Source organism: Cololabis saira, chromosome 1 (genome assembly GCF_033807715.1).
Source record: "Cololabis saira isolate AMF1-May2022 chromosome 1, fColSai1.1, whole genome shotgun sequence".
Taxonomy (NCBI): Eukaryota; Metazoa; Chordata; class Actinopteri; order Beloniformes; family Belonidae; genus Cololabis; species Cololabis saira.
This window is the reverse complement of record NC_084587.1, coordinates 4,204,336-4,226,344: the sequence shown is the minus strand read 5'-3', so window position 1 is coordinate 4,226,344 and position 22,009 is coordinate 4,204,336. Positions and strand designations below refer to the sequence as shown.

General features: G+C 39.3%; 1 protein-coding gene across 1 annotated transcript; it reads left to right on the top strand.

Moving 5' to 3' along the window:
• The first annotated feature begins 268 nt into the window (after nucleotides 1-268).
• On the top strand, nucleotides 269-21,541 carry ift56 (intraflagellar transport 56). Its single transcript, XM_061729138.1, has 18 exons — nucleotides 269-530; nucleotides 719-862; nucleotides 2,498-2,590; nucleotides 2,725-2,839; nucleotides 5,389-5,438; nucleotides 6,712-6,857; nucleotides 9,617-9,788; nucleotides 11,912-11,986; nucleotides 12,078-12,180; nucleotides 14,676-14,731; nucleotides 14,964-15,017; nucleotides 15,106-15,169; nucleotides 15,256-15,344; nucleotides 17,174-17,257; nucleotides 17,335-17,404; nucleotides 18,077-18,183; nucleotides 19,316-19,449; nucleotides 20,492-21,541. The coding sequence occupies exons 1-18, from the start codon at nucleotides 528-530 to the stop codon at nucleotides 20,604-20,606; spliced, it is 1,674 nt and encodes a 557-aa protein (XP_061585122.1). The 5' UTR covers nucleotides 269-527; the 3' UTR covers nucleotides 20,607-21,541.
• The last annotated feature ends 468 nt before the right edge of the window (nucleotides 21,542-22,009 follow it).

Sequence of the window (22,009 nt, the reverse complement as noted above, 5' to 3'; positions counted from 1 at the left end):
TCGGCTGTTCCAACAGCTTTCAAAATAAATGCCATCCGACACTTTTACTACACTAATTGCAACTGCCTCTTTTGGGCTTACATAATAAATGTTACACTTAACCAGCTCAGAAAAGGATATGGAGATCTATAAATCAACAATTCGCGCTGAACGGGCACTGAACCGCTGTACAGTATCGTTATGTCAATAAGGTCTGATTTTATTTTGAAAATTGTACAGCGGAAATGCTGTTAAATGTATGCTGTTTAAGTTTAAGCGCTAACAGCTAAAGATACAACGAGGTTTCTCAGCAACTAAGGACACTGAATAGAAGGAAAAATACTTTTAACACGCTATTTTCGGAACATTTTGTTGACAGATACCCTTTTCTTTTTTTCTTCAATTACATACCAAAGTGCGCATGCGCAGTTAACACCTGAACAGCTCGTTACTGTTATGCTGCTAATATCACAGCTACCTGAGTTAGTGATAAACACGCTTTTACAAATCCTTACTAACACTAACGTTTTCAAAAAGGACTTTTCATAATGGTAAGGAAAGCACTTTTCAGCTATAACAGTATAGTTTCTCTTTTTATTTGTTTACATTGTCATTTAACTGTTGCAATTGTCCTCTAAAGTGTTTCATGACATGTATACTGACAAACAAATATTATTTACATTGAAAAGAGTTTATTTCGTGCCCTAATCTGATGAAATGAAATGATGCCCTCGGACAGATCCTCTCACGCGTGAAACCAGCGCTGGGAGGAGAAACATCAGCGAGCTCCAGTGAAAAGAAGAGGAAAAACAAGACCAAAGTTCCCAGTTTGGAGGAATATCTCCAGCAGAGAGATTACCTGGGGGCTCAGACCTTACTGGAGGTACCTCATTCACACAATCTTCATCTAAACTTAATCTCAGTCCACAATAGGACATTATTTAATCTACTGCATACTTTTATTTCTGTAGAGAACTGAGCACCTTAATACACTATCAGACACAGCTCATAAATTTGTAACATACCACCCATTTAAAGAGGAAATGATCTGCAAAAACGTTAGATTGTCATTTGTTTGGACACCAATCCAATATAGAGACTATTTACTATATAATATATAGAGAATAAAAGCAAGGGAAGGCAATTTCATACACGAAGGCAACTCAAAGTGCTCTACAGAGACACTGAAATGAAAGATATATGAAGAAATAACATAAGAATGAAAATAAAATGTATAATAAAAGCACAAAAAATACATTTGGACCTCGAAAAAGAATAAAACAGAGATAAAGTAGATGATGTGTAGTGCCCTGGAGTCAAGTTTCTCTATTTTTGTCTCCAATTAACCCTTTTTTTTAAATTACAGGGCTGAAATACAAAAGCATAGCACCAAAACACATACTTTAAAGTAACAGTTATAAGCACTTATGCTGGAAGAATTCATTGTCCATTCTGAGTTATTCTAATGTTTATAGTTTTGATTTTATGTTAATTTGAATTGTTTTTGAATACATGCCCGCCTGTTGGCTGAGTTGTGATGTCATCAAGTACACAAGAACACTGATGTTTCAATTGCAGAAAGACTGAACTGAAGCTCCAGAGTCGTGCTCGTCAAGTATGAACTTCCTTGTACACAAGTCAAAACTTTAGTGTAACTGAAAAGCAGCGATGCTCTACAGTCAGTGGTGCTCCTCCAGGATATCGACCAATCAGAAGACAGTTCCCTAAACTCCGCCACAAAATTGTCTCACTCTCCAGAAGCAACTCAGCTTTTTTTAGATGATGTCTTCTTTCACTTTAAGTTATTGCATCCTTTTACAGTTATATTAGGTGAGGAGGTGCTCTAGAAGTATCAAGGTTTAAAATAAATATTCCATATCCTGTTAATTATATTGGAAATGATCATATTATGTCCACTCTAAGTAAAACCAGCAGCGTTTGTCCAGGATCATAAAGTACCAGCTATTAATCATAATAATTATACATAGTTAAAACACTTACAATAAATTCAGAATTATAGTTGCGACGGACACTATTAGGGTTCATTGACAGTTTTGTAAATGTTAAATTACAAAAGAAATAAAATAATTTAATCCAATGAAGTTATAGTCATAAATATTATAAACTCCGGGTTTGGGGGTGAATCCAGGAACTTCCAGGCTACGTATGTTTTCAAAGTTACCCATATAACAAAAATACTTGTTCTTTGCCTGGAGATTTCAGTGAAATTAATACATTTTAAAATTCCAGACTGAAGTTTAAAAATTAAGATTAATTCCTTAAATTAAGGGGAGATGTAATGAGATGGATTGATTGACAGCTTGCGAGCTCACATAGAACTACTTGATTTCACTAACTTCAGTTTCATAGAGAAGTTATCCTTGTCTTTCCTATTTGTTTAACGTGTGAAGATTATCTTTTTTCCCCGGATATGAATTCTGGAGCAGAATTATACTCTACAGACAGCGTTTCGTACGGTGGTGCTGCAGCAGCTGACGTCTGGTTGTGTCTTTCTCAGTTCAAGAGAAGTATCGGAGAGAAAGAGGAGAATGCCGACCTCTGGATCGGCTACTGCGCCTTTCACCTGGGAGACCACAAACGAGCGATGGAGGTAAACGCTTCCCTTCAGCGTTAAGATAACAAATTCTGCACTTAATGGTAGCGAACGTGAGAAACCGTGTGATGGGATTTTTTTGTTTTAGGCTCTGATGACATTAGTGATAATCTCTGCTCATCTTCTGACAGGAATACAGATCTCTGACTGTGAAACCCGAATGTCCTCCAGACGTGTGGGTGTATTTGGGCTGCGCCCTATTTTTTCTGGGGCTCTATAAAGAAGCTGAGGAGGCTGCGGTGAAGGGTAGGAACGCCCGCGGAGATATTTACACGTCCTGAATGCTAAACAATTAACACACACCTTCATTTTGGACACTTAAATCAAATATACACGGCTGATTTATCATGATTAAGTGGTTACTATTCAGGCCAATCACAATATTGTATGAACTTAAAATGCACATATGTAAACTGGGACATACAGGACTGTCTCAGAAAATTAGAATATTGTGATTTTCTGTAATGCAATTACAAAAACAAAAATGTCATACATTCTGGATTCATTACAAATCAACTGAAATATTGCAAGCCTTTTATTATTTTAATATTGCTGATCATGGCTTACATGATCAAAAAATTAGAATATTCTGGGAATCTTAATCTTAAACTGTAAGCCATAATCAGCAATATTAAAATAATAAAAGGCTTGCAATATTTCAGTTGATTTGTACTGAATCCAGAATGTATGATATTTTTGTTTTTTTAATTGCATTACAGAAAATAAAGAACTTTATCACAATATTCTAATTTTCTGAGACAGTCCTGTAAAGGAAATAAGTGGAAAATGGACTATATATGTCTTTTGTAAAGTCTATCCAGTGTGACATTGGTGATAAATTTGCTTTTGTCATCACAGAAATATGAAACTAAAACTACCATATTCTGGCTTCAGACATTCAGAATCCAGCCCCACACTCACAAATATTTTTGGTTGTCATTACATGTCTATGTCATGTTTGACTTTACTGGTGAAGTTTGATTCAAAGATGAGATTTTAATCAACTAAGTACACCTACAACGTACATGGTCTTTTTTGTTCTGCTGCAAAATTATCTGTTCTTTATTGTTTAAATTGTGTTTTTGTATTTTGATTGCTGTACGGCCTTGAGTGCCATGAAAGGCGCCTAACAAATGAAATGTATTATTATTATTATTATTATTATTATTATTATTATTATTATTATTACACCTCTATAAAAACATAAGGCTGTCCGGTCTGGACCATTGAGGTGTCCGTTCACACAATGCCAAGGAGAAAAGACATAAGCAATGTTAAAAAGGGCAAGAGCTGCTTATCCGACACTACAGGCCTTAGATAGCATGTCAAATGTTAGCATTCATGAACTGAATTACTATTTCCAGGAGGATTTGGGGGTGAAAGTCTCGTCCCTCTAAGAACAACATGGCGTGATGGCTTATGTTTGACCAAACTGGCGCTAACGTGACTGAATAATCATCATTATAGTATTATTTAGGGCTGGATCAATTAAAATGTCAAGAATCAATTCGATTCTGATTCTTAAGATTCAGAATCGATTATCGAGATTTGATTCGATCCAATTCGATTCCGATATTGATTTGGGTTAGTGTTATTAAAACTGTTTTTTGAGCTGTTGCATGAATTATATGACTGTAGTTCTGCAACATATTAATACTAGTATTATATTGAGATTCAACAGCAAGTATTGGCAGCTAATGATGCTGTAAGGACCAATCAGCTCCCAGAATGCTGATAGAACTGCTTTCAGAAACATCATGGGTCAGAATTACCAAACAGATCCAGGGAGGAAACAGAGACGGATGAAATCTGTTTTAGTTTTTACCACATTCCATTTTTATTTTTTCCATTTTCAGTCCATTTCGGTTTTTCATTTTTGATAATTTGGTTTTTAGCATTTTATGCAAATGTAACCTCAAGACAGTATATAAAGTAATGAAATATAGACAATTTATGCAATTATAACTGAAAACTTTAATGTTTTCATACCTTTAAACATATTTAAAGGCAAAAACATGGCACCAGTTATTCTCGTTACCAACAAAACATTCCTTTTTTGGGCATAAACAAAAAAATACCAAAAGTTGTAATGTAATGATGAAAAAAAATGTATCTTTAGACATACGAATCGATTTTTAGGAATTTATATGAGAATCGATTTAGAATCGGAAAATCGATTTTTTTCAACACAGGCCTAGTATATATAAACTTTATTACGGGCTCTAGACCCAATATCAAGACATACAACATAAAAAATAAATAACAACTACATAAACACATAAAAACATACTCTTATTCATGAGAGTCTAGTATTATTCACATTATGTGAACCTAGTTTTCCACTATTTGTGCAAAGACTCTAATACGTAAAGAATGTAAGATGATAAAAGATGACTTCTCTGGTGTCATTTAAAAGATATTTCTGTGCACCTAAACTACTATCTTAATTATTAGAGGTTGTTTTTCCCAAGAAATCTGTCTGAAAGGGTTTAAATCTGAACAGCTGTTCCTCTTTTGTTCTGATGTAAGAGGTAGCTATGCATCTCCTCTTTTATTCTGAAGGCTCATTCTGAGCTTCAGTTACACAAAGATTGCTCACTAGATTTAGCAACCCCTGCTGGAGGTGGAAGCGGTGTAATTTTACACCAGCTCTCTCTCATTAAACCCCTCTTCAGCCGGCGTGGAACCGCTGTGTGAGATCAAATCACAGTGATGTGATGGGAGCGAGTGACTCATGCCGTTATTCTCCCGAGACCTGCCGTCTCTCTGAATCTGCTGTCTTTTGTCCTCCGCAGCGCCCAAGTCGCCGCTCCAGAACCGGCTGCTGTTTCACTGTTCTCACAAGGTTCGGAGAAACAACACCGTCACCACAATACTACCTGCTTTCCTCTGATTGTCCCGCCTGACACCTCAGTGCTTTTAAACAACCCCGACCTTGTAGTTCAACACATCCGTCACTAGTTCCCAAACATGATTTATAGAGGGAATGCATTGACGTCACTTCCCCACTGGACCCTTACTCGCACTGAGTGGCAAAAGTGGCTGCATCTAGTGGAGAAGACGGGATAACAGCCGATTATCGGCTTAAATTAGCGTCAGTTGGACTTGACAGTGACCCGTACAGTTACCCCAAGAACCAGTGGTCCATGGACATTAATGTTTGGCCACGAATCCAGTTTCCTGATATTTACAGGACTGTCTCAGAAAATTAGAATATTGTATTAAAGTTCTTTATTTTCTGTAATGCAATTTAAAAAAAACAAAAATGTCATACATTCTGGATTCATTACAAATCAACTGAAATATTTCAAGCCTTTTATTATTTTAATATTGCTGATTATGGCTTACAGTTTAAGATTAAGATTCCCAGAATATTCTAATTTTTTGAGATAGGATATTTACGTTTTCTTAAGCTGTAAGCCATGATCAGCAATATTAAAATAATAAAAGGCTAATGTAATGAATCCAGAATGTATGACATTTTTGTTTTTGTAATTGCATTACAGAAAATCACAATATTCTTAATTTTCTGAGACAGTCCTGTATATGTACTTAATTTCTACGCCGGGGAAATACATGAAGCAAAGCTTGAAGGCATACAAAAGTCTTGACACTTGGTCCGACTTCAAGGCAGGATTTGTTGGTGAAATTAAAGTGATGAAGACACCGAACTTTTTTTTATTTTACCATTTAAGGTTAGCTACCCAAAAATCCAACACTACTTGATACAAAATGGGAACCGCAAATCCATGTTTCGGTGCCTGGAATCCAGTTGTCTCTGCGTTTCTTATTTTTCGTGAGTCTGTAAAACGATAACTCCGATTTCTTGTTAAATCTATGAGTACAGTCGATCTCACGACAGCTCTTTCCCATTTTAGATGTTTTCCAGTTGCTCAAACTGAAAGTTTACGCTGCCACTCAGTCTTTCTTCCACTCAGTGGGCGAAACCCGCTGTGGAGTCCTATCTGTGACGTCATGCGCATTCCTTCTACACAACCCCGACCTTGTAGTTCAACACATCCGTCACTAGTTCCCAAACCTGATTTATTCTTTGTCACTCTCTTCCCCGTCGCTGTAATTTGTAAAACCATCCCTCGCTCTTGTCTGTTGTATCTCAGTTTAACGATGAGAAGAGACTCATGGGTTTCCACAAGAACCTTGAGGACGTGACGGAGGACCAGCTGAGCCTGGCGTCCATCCACTACATGCGCTCGCACTACCAGGAAGCCATAGACATCTACAAACGCCTCCTGCTGGAGTCCAGGTCTGTTGGTTCTTGTCCCTCCTTTTCACGCTCCTAAATCAGCTTCACAATCCTGCTCTACTTTGGCCCTGTCCCAATACTTCCCCTACCCCTAGTTTTCATCCCTACCCCTAAATTTTGCGCGTTCCCGTGAGGGTAGTGGTGTCCCAATTCCTCTTTTCACCTAGGGGTAGTGAAGAAAACTAGTGTAGTGGCTATGAATATGTCCCTACGGAGCTAGTGTTTTCCGATGCTCACTAGCGGATCTAGGGACGTAAATATTTCCCAGAATGCTTTTCGTCTGGATTGAATCAAAAAAAAAAACATGGCGGACATTTCTTAATTTTTAGTGAATAAAATCAATATTTTGAGTTAGTTTCTGCATAAAAATGCGTTTTGATTACATTTCTAGTGAGAAATATATATTTTACTTTCATAATATTCACTCAGTGAATGTACATAATCACTCGTTTGCCCGTTTGCCGAAGATCACGCCAGAATAAAGGCTGATTTATGGTTCTGCGTTACACCAATGCAGAGCCTACGGCGTAGGTTACGTACTCTACGCCGTAGGCTCTGCGTCGATTTAACGCGCAACCATAAATCAGCTCCGGAGCTGGCAGGCAGAAATCTCGAAATTTTCGGAGCAAATTTCTTAACAGGCGTAGCTACAACTGTTAGATTTCATCTATTAAACCAACATTTATCTTCCTAAATGATTTATTTCAGCCAGCGGTAATTCTCCACAGAGCTGCCCGGGACGACGCCGCAGGTGGATCACGTCTGTACTCCGGCTGCTGCTGCTGCTCCGAGCCGGCGGCTCTTATCATCTCCGAAAACATCGGGTCAAATTTCTTAAAAGCATAGCACCAAATTTCTTTCCCCAAGAGCCCAGGTTGGGGATCTTAACGGTTACTTTTACGCCCGAAAAAATATTAAAACTTAATAAAGTGGCATATTAACAGCGCTACAGCTGAAATTAAAACAGCTTTTGGCTCTCGGCTTCCTGATTTTAGTGGTGGTGCTGAAAGTAGGAGTAGGGGGAGTATTGGGACAGGCCCCTGGGAAGATTTCAAGTGCCCTAAAATCTGCCCTTCTTTTTTAGGGTTAGTGATAGTGAGGGAGGGCTAGTAGTAGAAAGTAGGGCTAGTGGAAGAAAGTAGGGGGTGTATTGGGATTGGGCCTTTATCACGGCCCGTGAAACCACGACGACGGCGGTCCCAGTGCTGGTGCAGCAGGTCTGGGAGCTGGTTTCCTCCAAATCCCATGGGCTTTAAATGCGATCGTTACGTCAGAGGTCAGATTGTGGTTTTGTGGCATCTGGGGATCAACTGTGCTTTAAAGTTTACATGTTAGCTGCAGATATCTCTGTTTGTTTTTTATCTCCATGAGAGCTATGAAGAGTTCTCCTGAGTTTCTATGAGCTCTGCACCGAAGGGAATCCAGGCATCGCCGCGGTAACGCTCCTGAAGACACAAGTGTTTGTTATGGGTTCAAATCATCTTGTGATAATAGTACCTTATTTATCCCTCAGTCAGTCTGGATTTCTTTAAAAGTAATGTGAAAACATTAGAACCCCCCTTTCTTTTTTTACTTCTATTTTATTATTATTATTGTTATTATTTTTATTTTATATATTTATCTTTTTATTTTTATTTCATTCATTGATTAAAATTAAAGAACAATTTAATATAAACACAAACGTTCCTAAATTCTGAATGAAAGGGAGCAGAAAGAAGAATAATTTGATTTAATCTGCCCCTTTACCCCAAGGAATCCATTTACAAAGAACGTAAATTAAAAAACAACAAAATAAAATAAAAATAGCACAGACTGTCACATTCCTTTTTAGTTGCCCAGTTAATTCCATTCAAACGATGATTATACCCCTCATGACGATGGGTAGGTCAATCAAATGTAACTAACATATTTCATTATATTTCTTGAACATACTTGCTTTAATTGTTCTTTTGAATGTGATGTTTGATTTGTTTTCTTTGGTTTCTTTGTTCAGATTGTCCCATAAACTGATTTTCATGTAAACAATCTGATCCTAGTGAGTCTTAAAACCAGGCAAATACAACCTCAGACCAACGACATACAACCTTTTTTTCCACTGTGCTATTATTTATTCAACAGAAATGAAGCCAAAAATAAATAAATAAAGATAATAATGTGGGCAATACTAAGTACCTCCTTATTGCTGCTTTAAGATTTTAGGAGGTAAGCTGCAGCTTGATGTTTAGATAAATTGATCATCAGCAGGTCTGCAGACCTCTATAAAAGAAGATCATCTAGTGATCTGGAGCGTTCAAATGTGTGTTAACACTGCCTGGAGAGAAAGACATCAGCAATGGTCTTAAAGAAGCAGTTGTTGCTACGAATCAGTCTGGAAAGGGTTATAAACTCTTTCCAAACTATTTGGAGATCACTGTTCTGCACTGAAATAGGTGATTCACAAATGGGAAGCCTTTAGTCTTCCTAGAAGTAGACATCCCTGCAGGTTTACCTGAAATCAGGCTGGTAAATGTTCAGAGAAATACTAAAATAAGAAAGAAAAACCTCACTGACCATATTTAATATTAAAGTCAATTCCATCACAATTAGAAGAAGACTAGCCTTAATGTCCAGAACAAAAACTACTAGAGCGTTGTATGAGACAGATGCCTGAGAGTTTAATTGGCTCACAATATAAAAGTATGACTTTTAGCATTTTTATGCAGCTTTATGTCCATGAACAAGAAGTTGTCATGAAAGCCAGGTTCATGTCGTCCTCACAGGGATTTCCTGGCCCTGAAAGTGTACGTGGCTCTGTGCTACTACAAGCTGGACTACTACGACGTGTCCCAGGAGGTGCTGGCCGTGTACCTGCAGAGCATCCCCGACTCCACCATCGCCCTCAACCTCAAGGCCTGCAACCACTACCGGGTCTACAACGGCAAGGAGGCCGAGGTGCTCGCTTTTTCATCCCTGCAAATATTTCGTATTATGTAGTAATACCATTTCTGACAACACGGGGTTCTACCTAAAGTTGCTTTCGTCAATGAAAATTATGACTAAATATCGTCATCAACAAATGTTTATCACCTGAGGAAAAAGAGACGATACGCAACAAAATGCTAGTCATGTGACGATAACGATAATAATATATAATGCAATATCGTAGAGGAATAAAAACGAGACTAAAATGTAGATTACAAGATAAAAACTCGCTAAACACGCTAAAATTTGTCTTCATTTTCATTGACCAAAACGAGACGAAATGTTCTACCAAAGATCCTTAATGTCCATGTTTTCAGTAGTTTCTCTGGTTTAATGTCCATGTTTTCAGTAGTTTCTCTGGTTTAATGTCCATGTTTTCAGTAGTTTCTCTGGTTTAATGTCCATGTTTTCAGTAGTTTCTCTGGTTTAATGTCCATGTTTTCAGTAGTTTCTCTGGTTTAATGTCCATGTTTTCAGTTGTTTCTCTGGTTTAATGTCCATGTTTTCAGTAGTTTCTCTGGTTTAATGTCCATGTTTTCAGTTGTTTCTCTGGTTTAATGTCCATGTTTTCAGTTGTTTCTCTGGTTTAGTTCTGCTGGGTGACGTTAGTCCTCAATCCCAGTCGCTGCAGCGGGGAATCAGATCCAGAAGATGCAGCTGCAGAGTTAGAGGCTGATGCCGTTAACGCAGAGCTCTAGTTAACGTACATTAAAAACAAAGTTACATAGAGAAACACGGGGATCTGCTCTGGGGGGGAGAAGAAGAAGAACCATATTTGGATACACTTTCCTACATAGACGTGGAAAAGAAAAAGATGGGGAGAAATGCAGAAAAATAAATATGTTTTAAACTCAAATTAGAGTCTTCTGTATCTGGAATGAATGTATTCTTGAGTCTATAAGGTAACAATAATATAAGGCAAGGCAAGTTTATTTGTATAGCACAATTCAACACAAGGTAATTCAAAGTGCTTTACATCAACATTAAAAGCGGCAAGACACAATTAAACAGTAAATAACAAATAAAATAAAATAAAATGATAAGAAAAGAGGTAAAATAATAAAAAAAGCACAAGTTGTTAAAAAGTAAGGGCAGTAGAGTACAGCAGGTACATCTCATTCTTAAAATGGCAAGAATTACGTTTCTATACGGTCAAAACGTACAAACACCGGGTCAAATACAGTATTACAAAAGTAATCTGTTACAATTCGTATGGTGAATTAAACCAATTTGACAATTCTACGTCATAATGCCTGCATTCAGGGCTTATCCATAACTTTGCGCGGTTTTCAAAAATCATAAGTATTTAATTTAAAAGTACGCTTAAATAACAAATAAAATTATAAGAAAAGAGGTAAAATAATAAAAAGCAATAATAAGATAACCTTGTTTGAATTGTAAAATGGGTTTGGCTAAATAAAATCTTTGACTAAAACGAGACTAAAATGCTCCTGGACAATTCTGACTAAAATAAGACTAAAATGCTCAGACTTTTAGTCGACTGAAACTTGACACGACTAAAAGGAGAATGAACGTGACTAAATCTAATAAAAACTAAAATGACCCAAGACCCAAAGACTAGACTAAAACTAAAACTTAGTTATAAATGGGGGGAAGATTTTTTTTTTCATTGTGCACTTCGAGGAAAAAAGTCGAAATGTCGAGAAAAAAGTTTAAAATCTGAGAAAAAAGTTGAAATGTCGAGAAAAAAGTTTAAATTCCGAGAAAAAAGTTGAAGTACAATTTCGAGAAACAAGTCGAAATGTTGAGAAAAAAGTTGAAATGTCGAGAAAAAAGTAAAAATTTCTAGATAAAAGTCTAAATGTCGAGATTAAAAAGGAAAGGAAAACGAGAAACAAAAGAAAAAAAAAAAAAAAGAAGAAAAAAAGGAAGAAAAAAAAAGGTCAAACATTTTTGAAAAAGCTCCAGGGATCCACTAGGGCGGCGCTAAAGAGCCACATGCAGCTCTAGAGCCGCGGGTTGCTAAACCCCGATCTAGGTAAATCCTGCCCCCTTGTGGTCAGGAGGGGTATTGTTGCGTAGAGTGATGGCTGTGTTTTGGTTGACTTGAGTGTGAACTTTCTCGCTCTCAGGCGGAGCTGAAGAACCTGATCGACATCTCGTCCTGCTCCTTTGAGTTTGCAAAAGAGCTAATCCGACACAACCTGGTAGGTTAGCCGCAGACTGCTGCTGTGATTGTGATGGTACGAGCACACGCCGGGGTCTCACGTGCATGACTGCCTCCCTCTGATCCTGCAGGTGGTGTTTCGTGGGGGGGAGGGGGCGCTGCAGGTCCTGCCCCCCCTGATCGACGTGATCTCTGAAGCTCGGCTCAACCTGGTCATCTACTACCTGAGGCAAGGTGAGGGCAGCAGCACTGCAGGTGGAGGAACCTGCACGATGGTGGAGCACCGTCCCCACAACGGTTCCAGAACCAGTTCCAGAACCAGTTCCCACACATCTCAGCATGTGCAGCGTTTTGCACAGAGATTAAGAGATGTGTTTGTATTTGTTTGTATTTGTTCTCTGCAGTGGTTGTTGATTTCTATTTATTTTGGAGGAAAAATGAAAGAATCCTGTCAGACTTCACATCTGCTGCAGACTTTAATCCGCTAAATAAAAACAAGCAGATGCAGAATCTTCCACTTTATGTACAAACTAGAGCAGAGTCCCATCAGTCCATCCATCCATCATTCATTGTTTCATCCATCCATCCATCCATCCATCCATCCATCCATCCATCCATCCATCCATCCATCCATCCATCCATCCATCCATCCATCCATCCGTCCGTCCATCCATCCGTATCAGAACCAGTGAGGATTGTTGTACTTTGATTCAAACAGGAATCTGGTTGTAGTTTCTTCCTAAATCTGGAACTTAGAACTGTGACTTTATCGTCTTTAGATGAGACTGTTTAACCGCGGGTTAGACCACGCTTCATAAAGGTGATCAGATAATCCTTCAAAGGAAATCAAAATTAATATTGTAACACAAAAAACTCATCTGTTTCACTTTTAATACTAGACATTAAAAAAGAGGAAACTAATGTCATATGTAGATCTCATAAATCACTTTAGATTTGTAGTTTAGAGGATATTTGTTCATAAAATAATGACAATTCCTAAAAGTATTTTTGCACAAAAGCACCACAAGTTATGGCCAAAATAACATCATAATGCAAAATGTTGTTTTTCAACAAGACAATATGATAAAAGCTTGCCTCAGAACCATTAGTGTTTCCTGAAGATGGAGCCAGTCCAGTTGTAGTTGTCGCTGCGGCCTCTAGAGGGCAGTGCACGCTCCACTTCAGTTCTCAGGGATACTGCCATAACAGGGAAACACTTATACCTTAAAAATAAAGGCACTAGTCCTGGATGTGCATGGCACTGCAAAAGAGGTTTTTAGGTTTCTGACGCAGGTTTTTCTTCTTGAACAGTTTGTGATTTTATTTCTTTATATCCTGGTTCGACTCCCAGGCCTGGTGGGAGTCTTTCTGTGTTAAATTTGCATGTTCTCCCCGTGCTTGCATGGGTTCCCTCTGGTTACTCCGGCTTCCTCCCACAGTCCAAAAACATGCGTAGTAGTTAATTGATGATTCTTCATAGCCTGTAGGTGTGAGTGTGCATTCTTGTTTGTGTGTCTATGTGGCCCTGTGATGGACAGGTGACCTGTCCAGGTGAACCCCGGCCTCACCTGTGATGAGCTGGATAAACTTCAGCAGACCCTGGGACCCTGCACAGAATGAAACCAGTAGAGAAAATGGATGGATGGATGGATGGATTTCTCTGTATTTTATAAATCTTAGTTTCTGACCACATTTGTTTTGAAATGTATTTCATTGTGTGCAATCCATCAATCCATCCATCCATGGATTGATCCATCCATCCATGGATTGATCCATCCATCCATGGATTGATCCATCCATCCATGGATTGATCCATTAATCCATCCATCCATGGATTGATCCATTAATCCATGGATGGATCCATTAATCCATGGATTGATCCATCCATCCATGGATTGATCCATTAATCCATGGATTGATCCATCCATCCATGGATTGATCCATCCATCCATGGATTGATCCATCCATCCATGGATTGATCCATTAATCCATGGATGGATCAATCCTTCCATGGATTGATCCATTAATCCATCCATCCATGGATTGATCCATTAATCCATGGATTGATCCATTAATCCATCCATCCATGGATTGATCCATTAATCCATCCATCCATCCATGGATTGATCCATCCATCCATGGATGGATCAATCCATGGATGGATCCATGCCCCCCCCCCCCCCCCTCTCAACTGAACTTTTCACCCAATCACTCCTGGAGAGTCTGCAGAGGAAACTAGCTTCATCTGCTTCTATTTGAGATCTCATTCGTTCTCTCAGCTGCATAAATCAACCAGTAAACAGAAAATCTCACCTTTCAGCTCAGTTCTGAGTCTCTACTACTGCAGATGCTGCACTCACGCATCCATTTATCTTTCTCTCCACTCTTAAAACTACTTAAAACTCCTCCCTTCCCTCCGGCCTCCCAACAGAACCGGGTGGAGGGTTCTGTTGGGATCCTCCCCTCCTCTGACTCTGGTTTTCAAAATCCAAGTCAGTAAAGTTGAGATGTGACTGACAATGTAAACAAACTGACAAACATTTACTTTGAGCTTCATTTAATTAAAGACACCATTTACCCGAGAAGGTTCATGTCTCGTCCACTTTATTTCATTTAACAGCGATCCTTTCCATTAACCTCACCGTCACGTTTATCCTGCAGCGTCTCTGTTCACATGTTTGTCAGGTTTCCTCTCTTAGAGACCAACGTGTTCTGTTTTACATTCACAGACGACGTCCAGGAAGCTTACAACCTCATCCAGGACCTGGTTCCCACCACACCTCAGGTCAGATCTGGAGCTAAATAGCTGGAATAAAACCTGCCCACAAACATCTTCTGCTTCACTTGAGATGTTTCCTTCCTTTCGACCACTTATCTTAATCTTCAAAAGCACTTTTATGTCTCTAGGATCTGAAAGGATGAGAATCTGTTTTGTCTCAGTGATGTGATTATTTACTTGTTGGAGGGTTTTGATGCAGATTAGATGACATCCCTCTCATCCTTTATCCTCTTCGCAGGAGTACATTTTAAAGGGAGTGGTGAACGTGGCGCTCGGACAGGAACTGGGATCAGTGAGTATTTCGGTTAGAGAACAAGACGGATGCAAATATCCCGTCTCCGCCTGTGTAACTAATGTGCGTAACTGCTCTTATCTCCCAGAGGGATCACTTGAAAATGGCTCAGCAGTTCTTTCAGTTGGTCGGCGGCTCCGCCAGCGAATGTGGTGAGGCCAGATATAAACCCTTATCGCTGTCGTTCTGCACAGACTAAATGTGCAACCGTCTCTCAACGAGGCTTTTGCTCCTGCAGACACTATTCCTGGCAGGCAGTGCATGGCCTCCTGCTTCTTCCTGCTAAAGCAGTTTGAGGACGTTCTCGTTTACCTGAACTCAGTCAAGGTTGGTGCCGCCGTGCAGAATCACTTTCTTTGTAATTGTTAAATGAGATGAAGTTGGAAAAAAAGAGAATAAAGACAGCCACTCTGGGTGAGAAGTGCCACTTCAGCTGACGAGTGGCGCTTTAAAAGAGCAGCACACGATGATAACGGGTTTAAGCAATGGTCTAAAAAAGGCATTACAGCGATATGAAGCTGCAGAGTTTTGAAAAGTTAAGCGATACATTTGGATTAGATGAACATGCACAATATCGATACCGTCAAATTAGGGATTACTATGAGAAGGAAATAAAAACTGACACTGATAATGAAGTTATTGATGTGTTTTTGAAAGCTTATGAAGGAAAAACATGTAAAGTAATCTCAACCCTGTGCAAAGGTTTGCTGTCATGCAGGAAGACTTCCTCTCTTTAGATCAAAGAAAAATGGGAAAAAAGAGTTGAGAGAACGGATAACTGAGGAGGAATGGTTTAATATTTGTAAAACGCAGGAGAGAATTCATTTGGAGAAATATAGTCAGATTTTTTATAACTCCAAACATTAGGAAGGAAACTGTATGTAACCAGCAGCTATGCAGGAGACTATGTGGACACATGGATGTGGCCCACATGCATGTTTTCTGGTTTTGCCAGAAGATAATTGGATGTTGGGATAAAATATGGCAGGGTTTAAGAAAAATAATAGGATACAAGATTCCCAAATCTTGTAAGATACTTTATTTGGGAAATTTGACACAAGATGTCATACAAAAAGAGGATTCATATTAGGGCTGGGTTTCGATTCAAATGTCAAGATTCGATTCAGATTCTTAAGATTCAGAATCGATTATCAGGATTTGATTCGATCCAATATCGATTTGGGTTAGTGTTATTAAAACTGTTTTTTGCGCTGTTGCATGAATTATATGACTGTAGTTCTGCAACATATTAACACTAGTGTTATATTGAGATTCAACAGCAAGTATTGCAGCTAATGATGCTGTAAGGACCAATCAGCTCCCAGAATGCTGATAGAACTGCTTTCAGAAACATCGTGGGGCAGAATTACCAAACAGATCCAGGGAGGAAACAGAGACAGATCAAATCGGTTTTAGTTTTTCCCACATTCCGTTTTTAGTTTTTCCATTTTCTGTGTTTACGATTACAAGAGACACAATTTCAGGAAAAATGGGAATAATGGACAGATTATAGAGCACAGCAAGAGGACACCACCATCACCACTGGACAATAAGGACATTGATAGGAGAATAATTGCTTTGTGAAGTATGTAAAACCTGACTCTGTAATTGTTGACGGAATTTTCATTAAAAAAAACAAAAAAACTGCATTAGACACACAGCTCAGAGGTACGGAAGAGTATCAGGGCCATGCAGGGGGAAAAATATTTGAGAGGGGAAGATTTTTTTTTATTGTGCACTACGAAAAAAGTCGAAATGTCGAGATTAATGTTGAAATACAATTTCGAGAAAAAAGTTGAAATGTCGAGATCAATGTTGAAATACAATTTCTAGAATAAAGTCGACATTTTGTAAATAAAGTTGAAATTTCGAGAATAAAGTTGAAATACATTTCAACTTTTTTCTCGAGATTGTACTTCAACATTATTCTCGACATTTCGACTTTTTAATCAACATTTCAACTTTTTTCTTGAAGTGCATAATGAAAAAAAAATCTCTCTTCCGTAAAAACCTGACTCTGTAATTGTTGACGGAATTTTCATTAGAAAAAATAAGTAAAAAAAGAAAAAGTGCAGCGGTATTCAGGCGAGCGGAGCGTCTCCCTGTTTCATTCATCGCTCTTTTCTCTCCTGTTAAAGCCTCACTTGTGTTTTCAGACTTACTTCTCCAACGATGACACGTTCAACTTCAACTACGCTCAGGCCAAAGCGGCGCTCGGCAACTACAGAGAAGCAGAAGAGGTTCTTTCACTCAGCAAACATCCTCACGGTTCCTTTTCTCCGCCCTTGACTCATTTGTTTGACTTTCTCTTTCGCAGCTTTTTCTGCTCATTCAGAACGAAAAGATCAAAAACGACTACGTTTACCTGAGCTGGCTGGCGCGATGCTGTACGTATGCTATTTTTAATTGCAGTAAGGTATTTCTGTGTGTCATATATCAAAGAAAGATCTCACCAGACTATTATGGTGTTTGGGTCGGATTTCAAACCAAAACACTGAAGTTACTGAAGTCAAATGAGGAAATAGAGCTTTTTCTCCTCATCTCTGGTTTAAACTTTGGCACAAAAAGATTTTAAAACAACAGTCTGAAGAATCCTGAAAGCATTCCCCGACACAACGGCCTGCCAGCGCCAGAATACCTGCTCTGAGTTTTAGGTTTTATACCCAACAAAAGAAGAAATAAAGACTTATTCCGACCTGGCAGCAGGTCCAGAATCAGCAGAATCAGCCGCGAGGCGTTTAAGGTAAACAGAGGAGGGCATGGCGTCTCCCGGCGAGTCCAGGACGCTCTCGGACCGTTTAACTCTGCAAAAACAAAAAACGAGAGCTTCTTCCCGGCTGTTAACTGCGGCCTGGACGGGATTCTGACGCGGCTGCCAGGTTTCAGGCCTCAGGCTCGCAAAGAATTTAAAGTCCCTCCGTTCAGCCCGTGTTTAACGCTCCACAGCTGAACGAAGAGAGAAAACCTCATTTCAGATATTTCTCTGCCTCTTCTGGCTCAATCTGTCCACGAATGCGTCTCGGGTTTGAACCTTGACCCCGTGATCTTCTCCTCCTCAGACATCATGAACCAGAAGGGTCAGCTGGCCTGGGAGCTGTACCTGAAGATGGGCACGTCCTCGGACTCCTTCTCCATGCTGCAGCTCATCGCCAACGACTGCTACAAGGTCTCCCGCCGCTTCTTTAGTCCAAACGTGATGATATTATACTTGATATTATAGAGGGAATGTGCATGACGTCACAGATGCGATTTGCAGAAAGACTGAGTGGCAGCGTAAACTTTCAGTTTGAGCAACTGGAAAACATCTAAAATGGGAAAGAGCTGTTGTGCGATCGACTGTACTCATAGATTTAGCAAGAAATCGGAGTTATAGTTTTACAGACTAATGAAAAATAAGCTTAAGAGAGACAAATGGATCGCTGCAATTCACAGAAACAACTGGATTCCAGGCACCGAAACGTGGATTTGTGGTTCCCATTTTGTATCAGGTAATGTTGGATTTTTGGGTAGCTAACGTTAAACGGTCAAATCATAAAGTTCAGTGTCCTCATTACTTTAATTTCTACAACAAATCCTGCCTTGAAGTCGGACCAAGCGTCAAGACTTTTGTATTCCTTCAAGCTTTGCTTCGTGTATTTCCCCGGCGTAGAAATTAAGTCCATATAAATATCAGGAAACCGGATTCATGGCCAAATATTAATGTCCATGGACCACTGGTTCTTGGTAATTGTACCAAATATTAATGTCCATGGACCACTGGTTCTTGGTAACTGTACCAAATATTAATGTCCATGGACCACTGGTTCTTGGTAACTGTACCAAATATTAATGTCCATGGATCACTGGTTCTTGGTAACTGTACCAAATATTAATGTCCATGGACCACTGGTTCTTGGTAACTGTACCAAATATTAATGTCCATGGACCACTGGTTCTTGGTAACTGTACCAAATATTAATGTCCATGGACCACTGGTTCTTGGTAACTGTACCAAATATTAATGTCCATGGACCACTGGTTCTTGGGGTAACTGTACGGGTCACTGTCAAGTCCAACTGACGCTAATTTAAGTCGATAATCAGCTGTTATCCCGTCTTCTCCACTAGTTGCAGCTGTTTTTGCCACTCAGTGAGAGTGAGGGGGCTGGTCCAGTGGGGAAGTGACGTCAATGCAGACCCTCTATACTTGTGCTCCACATTCCTAAAACTATCAGCCATCAGGAGGGAAAGTGTGGGATTTATCCCGCTGAGGACCCAGAAGGTTCTGCAGCAGCTCGTGATGCCGGCCTGTTGTTTCAGATGGGCCAGTTCTACTACGCCGCCAAGGCGTTCGACGGCCTGGAGAAGCTGGACCCGGACTCCAACTACTGGGAGGGAAAACGGGGCGCCTGCGTCGGCGTCTTCCAGCTCATCCTGGCCAACAAGGAGTCCAGGTACGTCCTGCTCTGCTTCCTCTTCAGTGTTTGTGAGGTGGTTTTATCCAGGGTTTCTACAGGGTTGACCGAGGTAAATTTAAGACTTTTTAATACCATTTTCAAACTAAATTTAAGACCAAAAAGACAAATCACTAAGAAATCCAGTGCTGAGGTCGAGGTTGCCAATCTGTTCCAGCCCAAACGTGATGTAAAATCCACCGAAATAATGAAAAACCACCCCGAATCAAACATTCTCTATGTTAAAACCATAAATTATCAAATGCGTAATAAATTTCAAGCTTCACTACACCACTAAATAGCCGAAGAAAGTTCAGGTTCCAAACAAAGACTACAATTAAATTGGGTAGATTAAAGCAAATCAAATATCAGTGAGTTTATTGTGTACATTTCTACTTTTCCATTGCCATAATGGAAACTTTTTTGTTAATAATTTCTCCTAAATATTTAGTAAAAACCAGGAAAAGCAGCCCAAGTTTTATCAACCCGCCCAGTCTTATATTTTTCAGCCCAATTGGGCGGAAACCTGATCAACCTGGCAACGTTGTGTGCTTAACAACTGGTAAACAGATTTATTTCTCCTCAAAACAATGAATTAACTTTTCCTTTTCAAAGTGTAAAAAAACTTTTTCATGATGATGCCATAATGGAAACTTCTTTGTTAATAATTTCTCCAAAATATTTAGTAAAAACCAGGAAAAGCAGCCCAAATATATATTTCTGAAACTTGCCCAGCCTGGCAGCACAGATTTAGAACCTCTGCAGGAGATTCTCCTCAAAATGATTAAATGAACTTTTTAATGATGACTGGATACATTCCCTCTAAAACTAAGACCCTTGGATTGACATTTAAGACATTTAAAGGCCTTATTTTAGGAAAAATTGAATTTAAGACTTCTGAAGACTTAAAGGACTCGCAGCCACTTTGTTATGAACCTGACGTTGTCAGCTGGAGCCGGTGAGATGTTAGATAACATCCACGCGGCGAACGGGCCGGTCTTGATCTAATCTGGTTTCCTGACGTGTCCGGTTTGGGCTCCAGGGAGACGCTGAAGGAGGTTCTGGAGCTGCTGCGTAACTCCGGAAACCCTCAGGTGGAGTACATCATCCGAGCCCTGAGGAAGTGGGCCAAGGACAACAGAGTGCTGCTGTCGTGACGCCCGCCCGGCGCTCGGCCCGGCGCTCGGCCCGGCACTCAGCGGGTCACGGCAGGACCGGCGCTCATCTCTCATGAACTGGAGGAGGTTTTTATAAAAACAGCTGCAGATGTTTGTATTTAAATGTGACTTTGAGTTAGTTTGTATTTGATGCTTTTATTGTATCGTCTCCTTTGATGGACTGTTTTCGTCAAACGTCATCAATCTGCAGAGAAAAATTATCAATAAAAACATATATTTTGAAGATTGGTGGTAAATTAGTTTTTATTTAAACTTTTAGAGCTAAATGTGTTTGTTATTGACAACAGAACCTATAAAATATACCAAATGCCGGTGTGCACGAGGCGACGAACCTCCTGCTCTTTCGTCCCTGAGGACGTTTCACCGTCATCTGTTTCCTAGAACTGGTTTTAGGAGCTTTGACCTCCGTCAGCTGATGTCACGCCGACCGTGTTGCTGAGCCCATGGTTTCCATGACGACACCACGCACACAGAGATCTCTCCAGATTCCTGGGATATTTGGACCTGCGGTCCTGCAGATGTTGAGGTATTTCACAGCGGGGAACATTGTGGTGAATGGTGAACATCTGTCCATCTTTCCCTCTGAGTGATTCCGACTCTCAATCGCACTTTCAACCTTTCATGTGCTTTTCTGTGTCGGATTATGAATAAAATTTGAGTTTATGAGATTGCATTTGGTTTATATTCAACTCCTATATATATATATAAGAGGGAGACGGAGTTTTAAACATCAACACTTGGAATCAAAGCTTCTCAGGGATTTTGTCCTAAATCAAGCTTGAAAAACAACAACAAAACTCTGCCAGAGTTGCAACTTCTGACATGACGATAGACAAGCCCTTTAAAGAGAAGCTGACATGGTGAATTCAAGTCCAATCAAATTATAATACCGTGAGATATTCATCCATTCATGTGCAATATTCTTTCATTCACTTATTTTTATAGTGTATATATATTTATATTGTTTAGTTTAGTTTATTGGTCATTTCAATTTCCACAACACAAATAACCCAAAGTACAGGTGTAAATCATCAGTGTAATACAAAAAAATATATAATTTTTTGGTATATATATATATATATATATATATAGATAGATACAATTTTAACTAAAAACAAAGGACCAAAAGGTGTAGACTGAAGCCTAAGCTTGACGCCTTCCCTTTTCACAAAAAAATTAGCTTTTAAAAACTAGTGCATTTAGGATTTAGAGAATGAAACAAAATACATAAATAAATCCATATGAGAAGTTGCCCGAGTAACAAAATAACACAAACATACAGCATATTCCACATGTCATTAATAAATATCATACATGCCTATGTGTATTATACCTTTGTTTTGTCTGTTTATTGTTTTGTTTTTACATAGCCTTTTACATGT

Excerpts from the sequence above, each read along its gene's own strand:
- ift56 (XM_061729138.1), top strand. Across the intron at positions 2,591-2,724 it reads ACCACAAACGAGCGATGGAG|GAATACAGATCTCTGACTGT; the intron begins GTAAACGCTTCC and ends ATCTTCTGACAG. Across the intron at positions 17,258-17,334 it reads ACTACAGAGAAGCAGAAGAG|CTTTTTCTGCTCATTCAGAA; the intron begins GTTCTTTCACTC and ends TCTCTTTCGCAG.